The 10,003-nt window shown below is 39.9% G+C and overlaps 1 protein-coding gene across 1 annotated transcript in view; it reads left to right on the top strand.

Moving 5' to 3' along the window:
- Nucleotides 1-10,003, top strand: part of LOC109468070 — a 39,290-nt gene that overhangs the window by 19,494 nt on the left and 9,793 nt on the right. The window contains exons 15-22 of the mRNA XM_019766302.1: nt 698-777; nt 942-1,026; nt 1,588-1,674; nt 2,715-2,803; nt 4,733-4,940; nt 5,803-5,949; nt 6,538-6,742; nt 8,751-8,903. Coding sequence (XP_019621861.1) covers nt 698-777; nt 942-1,026; nt 1,588-1,674; nt 2,715-2,803; nt 4,733-4,940; nt 5,803-5,949; nt 6,538-6,742; nt 8,751-8,903 — 1,054 coding nt within the window. The remainder of the gene's footprint in view (nt 1-697; nt 778-941; nt 1,027-1,587; nt 1,675-2,714; nt 2,804-4,732; nt 4,941-5,802; nt 5,950-6,537; nt 6,743-8,750; nt 8,904-10,003) is intronic.

Genomic DNA, 10,003 nt, shown 5'->3' with positions numbered 1-10,003 from the left:
ATTATATGGATGACATCCTCCGGGAGCCCCAAAACTGATGCGCGCGTGCGAATAAAAAAAAAGTTTTGCAAAAAAAAAAAGTTCTTTTCATTATGAAACCTACGTGGTCATTGGGGTTGAGCAAATGGCACAGAATATGGTTTGGCGAATAATCTAGTCTTCAAGTTCATTTCTTTACAATTTCGTCTTTTTTCGTTGGATTTTGGCATTCTACGACATTGGTATAGTTTTTATTATTTTTTGGTAACTTATGGTATTATGGTAACTTATTTTTGCTCATTTTGCAACTGTTTTGTTTGATTTACAGTATGGTTGAAAACTTTTTTTTTTTTGGAAACGGCCGAAAATTCATGCGCGCGCGGATGTCATCCATATAATCAAATCAACATGGCCTTACGGGTTTGGAGCAGGTGCAGTACGTTCTGTAACCACCAAATAACGCAGCAAGCGTGTAATAAGACGTGGATTATTTTCGTGGTTATGGGCCACTGTCCCTGTTTTCACCATAAACATCAAAGGAAAATCGGGTCATTGACATCATTATCCAATTTCAAACTTACTTCATTATCCACCCTATAGCAAACATTGGTCGACAAAGCCTGACTATATGAGAAAAATATGTCATCTATGCTAATCTATAAAGGTCATTACAAAAAAGTTTCCAAATCAATGACATACTTTCGTTTTTTAACTACAGCTCATCTTTGATCTTCCTGAAAACATCAACGACGACATTACGAAGAGCAAAGAAGTCTTCTTGGTTTTTGCCTTACAAAGGTAGTGACTTACAATTGCATGGCCTAATCATCAATATAAATATAAAAGAACTATCTGAGACCTATGTGGCAATTTTACTACCATTTTTGTTAATTTTTTTTAAAGTTAAGTAGTTATGGTAGCGAAGAAAAAATTATTGTGACAACATGTTGCTGTTTTGATAGATGGAACTGCCATGCGCCCGGGGCCGAAGTGCACATGTACAACAGCCGAAACAATGGTGAAAGTGGTGACACCAGAAAGAAAAAGGTATGTCCCAGTTGCATTCCGAAACAGGTTCCATTCCAAAACCTTATTTTGGAATACTACGAAGTAGAATGCACCTGTATTCCTAAACGGAATCTACTGGTAATTAATATGTTTTGTAATAACACGTTTTGGACTGCAACAGTTCCTCTTCTACAATTGTACGATCCGAACTGTAGGCGGTCAAATACGAGCTGCCGATACTTTATGAAAACGTAAAGGCAGCTGACCATCAATGTTTACAATATGCCGCTAAGTACGTGCCTCACTGGTACTATTCTTTTGCCATATCTATATGGCAAAAGAACATCTACCCAACATCTATAAAGGCATTGCCTGTGGACCTTAAAACAAAGGCCGTGTTCGAAATAGAACAGTGGATTCGATGCGTTCGATCTGGAACAGTATATTCCACAGTTGTTAATTACATACACGTAGTTCACAGAATGACTTATATATACAAATTATGAGCATGTTCTATATTAATTTTTTTACAGTTGATTTTAATGGTGGAGGGCGCATATGAACATGACAGTCTGTGACAATGTTATCTTACACACTCAGGTCTCCTGCTATGGTTTTGTGATGACATACCAGGAAGCATCCGGGACGTTTATTGTCACACAAGAAGATCAAGACGCTTCCACGCAGGTACCCATAGTTTATTTGACGGTACAATACTGGCTGTATAAGGTACATGTCAGGCTAGAGATGGCATTCTGCCAGAATCGCCGATTCTGTTGGTAGAAATCCCAATGAGAAGGTGTACATTTCCTTCTTTGGACTGTTTTAGCATCTGCAATAAATGTCAGAAATGTGATATAATAGGATAAATACGTTGAAAAGTCACAGTAAATTACAAAAACACCACAAAGTATTTTCAATTCAAATATTTCAACATTTGGTGCAAAGCTAAAATGTTTCATATATTAATATCTTTCAACAATCATTCTAAAAGTTTCAGAAATTTCCAAGTTCGGTCGGTGTCACTTTTGAATTAAAAATGAATGAATGAATTTACTTGAACTTTAGGATTGATACAATGGGAGACGGTATCCCGATCGGATCGATAGAGACTGATCGCTATCTCTACCGGGAGAATCGGTGACGAAGTGGAATCTCTGCTCTGACATATAGTAAAGTTTGATTTAAACAGCCTGCATTTCTCCTCTGGTCTCTCAGTCACTGACGAAAGCTAGTGGATACTAGCTGAAACATCTGACCGATTCCAAAATCATATCCAGTTGCTTGAGTAACTGCTTTTTGGCGTATCGTATAACCTAAAGTCTAACCTTCATCGACATGTAGTAGCCTCCAGTTTAATTCTGGACTTCCAGTTTAACTTCGGACTAATTCCCATATCTCATAATAAATTTATAAAAATGTAAGAAATACGTTGGGGATTAACTCAATGAAACTGGGAGCAACAAGTTTGCAAAATTCTTGTAACTGGGGCTGCAGAATTGGGCAAATTCCCTAGGGGTCGTTGATGACTGCTACATATACACATGCACATACTTCATACACCATTGTTACCTATAGTTTACAATCTAGATGTAAGGTTGCTGAGATATGGTAATTAGTCTGGAATTAAACTGGAAGTCCAGAATTAAACTGGAGGCTGTTTTGGATTTTTTAAATTTGATAAAATCTGATTTTTTTTTGCAATTGCGCTGGCCTTGTCTTTACAGGTTTTGGGGCGGTTACCTCGCAGCTACGTAGACTGGACTGTTGCCAGAGCCGAATATGTCAGCCCGATGGAGCACGCCCGGGCAACAGGGTAAGTTTCGTGACCTGTAATCCAGTCCATTTTAGCCCCATTCACCAGTTTCCCATCCCCAGAATGCAATGCGAAAACAGGGGGCTAAACCTCATTTGCATAGGACAGGAAGGCATCGGAATGATCCTGGTGACGTTAAACAGCTTGTTTTTCAGTGTGTTTTGAGGTATTTTATGCTCAAGGTTAATTAAATTAATATGGGTTGAATCTCACAACAAATAGAGAATTATTTTTTTGGAATAAATGAACGCTGTAACGTTACAAACCACATGATCCATGTTGAAAAGAACACATTAAAAAACTTCATTCTCTATTTGTTGTCAGATTCGACCCATAGTAATTTAATTAATGTTGAACATAAAATGCTCAAAACCTCAAAGCACGGTGAAAAACAAGCTGTTTAACGTCACCAGGATCATTCCGATGCCTTCCTGTCCTACGCAAATGAGGTTTAGACCCCCTGTTTTCGCTAAGCATTCTGGGGATGGGAAACTGGTGAATCCCGGTTCTTTCCAATGATATCAATTTAACGCAAACTGATCAGGCCCTCATCCCAATTTAGACATTTTGTCCTTATGTCATGATTAACCAATGCATATCTTTGCCTATTGCCGGTTTCAGGCCAATATTCAAATTCCAATCTTAATGGACCGACCGAATACCAAACTGTAATGTAGAAAAGAATCCGGGGAGCTAGGGGGGATAGAATAGTATAGATACCAGGCTATCAAGTTGGTTCACACCCTCTCAATACGATCTAAACATACATGTATGCTACATAGTGTAAACAATAATAATAATAATAATAATGCGGGTTTTATTTGAAACACCTCACAGCCCGAAGGCTGAATTACATGTCCCGTACATTGTATAAAAACATTGTATAAAAACATATTGTGACAATATAATCATTACATTTTACAATACAACACTAAAAGTTAAAATACCAACCTCATTAAAAGTACTAGATTAAAATCAAATATATAACGGCATGTACATTACAGGATTACATTACAGAGTGCTGTTTAAAAGCTGGACGAGGTAAGGCAATGGGCTTTTCACATATCTTGCTGTGCGTGCTGGCAATTGGTCTAGTTTTTTGTTCTGTCTTGTTTCCCTCCCACTGATCTCTCCCCGAAGTCGAGGAAACCAATGTCTGTACTGTTCAGACTTGTACAGCTTCTGGGCAAACTTCAGGCACAGAGAGACACGTCGGTCTTCGAGTTTCTGGAGTTGTAGTGCTTCACATGCTGCAGAGTAGCTGTGAAAGGTGTTGCCGAGGATGATCTTAGTTGCCCGCACTTGGATGTTCTCTATCTTCCTCCGTTGACTGGACGTTAAGCCTGGATGCCACAGGGGTGTTGCATACTCCAGGACCGGCCGTACGAAACTCGTGTAAACAGTAACCAAGTCGTGTGTTGGTAGGTGAAACTGCCTCAGCCTACATAGGAGGTACAGCCTTTGGTTCCCCTTTTTACACATCTCCAGGACGTGCATGTCCCACTTCAGATCTGACTGAAAGGTTACTCCTAAGCACTTGGCGATACTGACAACTTCAAGTTCGTGGCCGCCAATGCTGAGAACAGGAGGAGGAGGTGGAATCCGGACAAAGCAGACTTGCATTGCCTTACACTTCCCCGGGTTCAGTTTCATTCTGTTGGTTTCTGTCCACGTAGAGAGGTTGTCAAGATCACCCAAACGGCAAATATGGCAGTCTTGTCAATCGTAAAGAAATACACAGATGATATCGTATTGTAAATGTGTACTAGGTTTACTGAATGATCAACATAATACACAAATACATGTACATTTTAACAGAATGCAATGTTCCATTTGAGGTCACCGGAACAGAACGTGTGCCCTACTTGGTCGCAAGGTATGTGATGTAGTATGTACTGTTAAGTAACGCTGGTTTGTTGTTCCCAACAGTGGTGCTTTAGCGAATATCGTTCAGGCTCCCTGTCATGTGAAGTGGTCCAACTCGTACCAGATCAAACCTGCGGAAGAGGGAGGAAGGTGCCTGTACTTCGTTGCGGCGTCTGCAGGCGACATTTTTGCCGTGTTCTCCGCCATTCCGAGGGACGTGTCCACCTGGTACCATCTCCAGATCAGTTATCAAGGTGTTGCTCTCTACAAGGTAACGTCATCGTTTCCTCTGAGCTTCAAGATCTTAGGCATCAACTGTATATACATACAATCCAGTCAGGTTTTTCTAAAATCGAATCCTGATTCATTACAAACATTCGACACAGAACAGCCATCACAAAACTCCGGATTAGTTCATATAGACTCCACATAGAAAAATGCAGACATGACTGCATTCCTCTACAGGAAAGGATTTGCCAATTTTGTAATTTAGATGATTTTTTTTTATTCCAACATGTAATCACCAGACGTGGTGACGACACACTCAAGTTTTCAACTTATATTAATGACGCCACGAACACAGGGGACAAATACATGACGGGACAATACTCATTTACACCTGAGCTAAGTCAGGAAAGTCGTGTAAAGTGCCTTTCCGAAGGGCACAAGATTGGTGGCATGTCAGGACTCGAACCCGGGACTCTCAGTTCCGAGTCGCGCACTCTGCCGCTACGCCACACGATCCCATTGATAAAATTGAGGAGGAGTGTCATTTTGTACTTTATTGTGCATTATATAGAAATGACACAGATTCCCTTTATACTTATATCAAAGATAAGCTTTAGACATTAAGATGAAACAGAAGATGTCGTATCCCTTATGGAACTTGAAAAACCATGTATCACTAGCTCCATATGTTCGCACATCTACAACCGCCTCAAAATGCGAGACGAAGTTGAACCTGTAAATAGTAGTTCACATTAGTATGTTTAGTTTTAGTAAGATATTACAGCAACTGTAATCTTTCCTGTTTATTCTTGAACTGTACTTAGCTTGTACGAACATAGACGTACAATAAAGGTCTTTAATTCATTTAAAAGACATACTCAAAGATCGAAACATACCTTTCTCAGGGAATGAAGCTAGTGAAGTACGAGGGAGCGAAGAGTGCCCGAAGTCTCGGTGACTCCAAATTGTTCCAGCCTTACTTCATTTGCCTGGAGGAAGACGCAGAGATGATGAGAACCTACATCAAATACGGCGTCGGCTCGGACACTTCCGTAAGTCATATGTTTAGATGTACTCATAAAATCTGGTGGTATATATATGAATGAATGAATCACCAGATTTGCTGACTATATCTAAACATCGATATCACCAATGTAATACTAGTGTACTAAGATGCTGTTTACCACAATCTTACAATAATGGTTTAAACGTTTTCTTTAAAGAGCTATTTAAAGAAGCCACCAAAACTTACCACAACTTCTAAACGTTTACTAGCAAAAACAAAACTACAACCCTGTTAGCCTCCCAAAATCTACTCAATGCAGAACAAGTGGGACACTTCGTCTTTCCAATTCCTCAGCTTCTAAAGCAATTCAAACCCAAAATGTTTAGATTGTATTCTGCAGCAATTTATAGAATAACTTGGTCTACTTTTGAAATAAAGACCCTGCCGATAACACTACCATTAATTTGGAACTACCCCGATTAGAGGCACATAAAGTTGCGCCTTTCTTTCATAATGACTTGCACCAACTCAGATGAACTGTCATGCTTGTTCTACTTGCATATGTGCTGTATGTGTCATGTTGCAAATTAGCCCTCGGGTATGAATTTGCAAATTATTTTCTTCTTGCCTACAGGAGACAGGCCTGGTCTACATGGTCTACATTTATCAGGGTCCACCATTGGGCATTCGCTTCTACTCCTTCGGCAGCGGTGAAAAGCCAGTAGAGATCATGGACGCTCGAGTCATCGAGGGAGGGGCAACCGGAGACATGGAATGTACAGGAGGAACTGTACTGAAGGACGGGATATGTGTTGAAGACTGTCATCCCGAGTGTAACGGTACGCTTTTCCAGGAGTCTTTTGTAATCAATTGTACATTTCTTTCAGTATTCCCGGGCACCGTGTCCCGGGCACGCGGCGCGGCGGCAGTTGGCTACACTTCACCGACCGACTTGTTACACATAACCCTTAACATGTTACTCTAGACATCTAAAGCTATCATTCTAATACAAATTGTTCCTCATCCTCTATCCTATTTAGATTACAATGCCTACATATTCGTTGTTCCGGGGGAGTGCGGTTATGGCGTCCGGTTTCAATGTGTAGTTTGTGGCAGCTTATCCTGAGTTTTGTAGTGGCGGTCCTATGCCGTATGTTGTCGAGATTTAGATACTTTTCTCCATTATACGTTGTCTTCATGATCTCAATTTGTTTCTAGTAGCTCCGCCTTTGTTATCATTGTGTATTTCTTTTAGGGACGTTTTAAAATGGATGTCTTTCAGACGTTGGCTGATGGAATTAATAATATGGGACGTATCTGTGTTTTGTGATAATGCCCTAACCGTACTTGGTGACAGCGAGTTCCACTCTGCGATAGTTCTAGGAAAGAATTAGTTTTTGAGCACCTCAATCCTTGGTTGATAACTCTGGTACTTGAAGGCATGGCTATTTCTTGTTCTCTTCTGGGCTGGTATTAGGTACTTAGTAGTTAATACGTCCACAAGTTCATTAGTCATTTTGTAAATCATGCATAGTCTGGAAATTTTTCGTCTGCCTTCCAGTGACACATACAGTGGGTTTCCTTTCATTTCCGAGACACTAGCACGCCTTTCATAGTTGTTCGTGCAGAATCTTAAAGATTGATTGACTTATACAATAAAGTGATAAAGCCGTTGAATCTTTTCAAACTGGATAAATTGAAATTTTAATACGTCAACGTTTCAGGTACCATCCGTTACCTTTCATCAGTAAAATGTAGAGGAAATTTACGGAACAAGAAATAAGTTCTTAATAAACAAAAACATTCAATGTTCTAAAGTAGGTTCTAAATAAACAAAAGGTAACTGACAAGGTTCTAAAAATAATCTAAAGGTATTCTAAATAAACAAAAGGTAAGTACCAAAATATATTCAAAAAGGAAAGAAAATAACTAATTAAAACCTAAAGTACGGCAAAAATGCAATCAAAACGTGTCTGAATAAGATTAAATGCGTTGCAAAGCGATGTCCCAGGAGCCTGAAAGATCAAATCTTAACCCCCCCCCCTTCTATTCAAAGACGGCCGATAAATATGTTCATAGATAGACTCCCTTACCCCCCGTTCAAACCATCTGGATTTACGGTCTAAAATATCAGTACTATCTAAATGAAACTAATGTCCATGGTGAATGTTGATCATTCCTTTCATGTAGATAGTACTGATATTTTAGAATACGTATTTAGATTTCAATTTATCCAGTTCGAAAAGATTTAACGGCTTTATCACTTTATCTTTATCCTGGATGATTAACCTTCACCGACTTATACAATAATGGATATTATCATATAGCCGGGTGACGTTGACCAATCAGAAGGCTCCATTCCACATTCTTTATGTCGCCGTAATGTCACAAATAGAGTCAAAATCGGGTATTTATTCATCCCAATCCATACATTAAACAAAATGAATAATCACCCGCATATGACCTCAGGTGACCCGATAGAACACGGCTCTACTTCTAAAAAATCCAAAAATAACTTGAGTTGTGTTCCAATGACTCCCATAAGAACACCTGTTCCCTGCCTGTGACCCAGATAGAAGACATAGAACGTGAACCCCCCAGTGACCTCAGGTGACTTCAGACGGAACATATATTCTGTGTTCTATTCAGCATGTGCAAGGGGTACATTGTGTGACTCTTCACTGTATCAGTTTGGATAGGCTATCGTGTAAGCTATATGATAATAGTGTTAATGGCCCGCCCTTTCTCGGTGAATATGGTGTGATAAAGCCTTGTCAGTTGCTATAATCACCTCACCGACTTATACAATAATGGATATTAATGGACTTTTTTCTGTACAAAATACAGGATGTATTCCAACGTCTCCTGGATCCAAGCTCAATACGGAATGCCGCTCCTGCAAGCACGTTTCCTTCAAGAACGAAGCGGGAAGAACCGAGTGCATCGCAGAATGCCCAACCGGGACCCAACCTGCTGGCGTCGATGGAAGGACTTGCTTGGGTAAGTTCACCTTATGCCCATGTTCAAATTTATATTTTGTATCAACGATGAACAGTACATACATGGCTAACTGTTCAAATCATAAGTGCCGTTGCATTATAGCCTCTATCAGGCTTTTAGGGCGGCTGAAAAGAGTAGAAATTGGCCACATAGAGAGATAACATGTCAGGGAAGTTAGCTAGAGAGTACAGTTCAACCTTACTACTGCAAACTGTACTCTCTAGCGGACCAACATCCATGGCCTTTTTATTTCTCTATTTAGCAAATTTCTACTCTTGCCAATCACCGCCTCTAGAAGCTAGTAGGCTAATTGCATTTGTCTATTAGATGGCTGTTGACAATAGGTGGGTCCATAGGTATTTTCCAAAAACATTAAATGATCATAAACAACTTTATTGCTCAAAAACTGTAACTGACACAATGTATAGCAAAGAAGAGACAAAAAGGACAGATCACTCACTCACTCACTCAGTCCTCTTGCAGATACATAAACTATACTAGGACAGATACATAAACTATACTAAAATACAATCAATACTAGCTATACTAAATTTCAATTTTACCAAAGATAATCTATTCCATCATTCAGGAGATATGTCATTTATTTCCAAAAACGGCGTGCTTTTGTAGCGATTTGGACATTAATTTTTCAACGTGCACTGATATCTCACTAAGAGGATTATTTTTCTTGTTTACCTTGTTTTGTTTTTACCGTAGCCGTTGTGAGAGATGATGGACGTTGTGGAACAGAGTACCCAGCCGAAGGAGCGAACCCCGGCCAGTGTGACCCTTATGGGAATGGTCCCTGCTGTTCCAGTATTAACTATTGCGATAGCGCGGACCAACACTGCACTTGCGAAACCTGCAAGGACTATCGTAAGTACATAGTTTCGTATTTTCCGGCCAGATTTTTGTCTTAAACCTTGCCCTGTTGGCAATTTTCCACAATATTTTCAAATAATTATAAGTCTTGATCAGGTCATAGACCCTTGACTTGTTTTGCCCTTCGGTGGCGTAGTTACTTCCGCACCGCATTCGTTGCGCTTAACTGCGGTGTGATGCGTTGCACGTAAACACCCCCAAATAGTACATATACAGGG

Source organism: Branchiostoma belcheri, unplaced genomic scaffold (assembly GCF_001625305.1).
Source record: "Branchiostoma belcheri isolate BF01 breed outbred unplaced genomic scaffold, Haploidv18h27 scaffold190, whole genome shotgun sequence".
Classification (NCBI taxonomy): Eukaryota; Metazoa; Chordata; class Leptocardii; order Amphioxiformes; family Branchiostomatidae; genus Branchiostoma; species Branchiostoma belcheri.
This window is presented reverse-complemented; position numbering and strand designations above follow the sequence as displayed.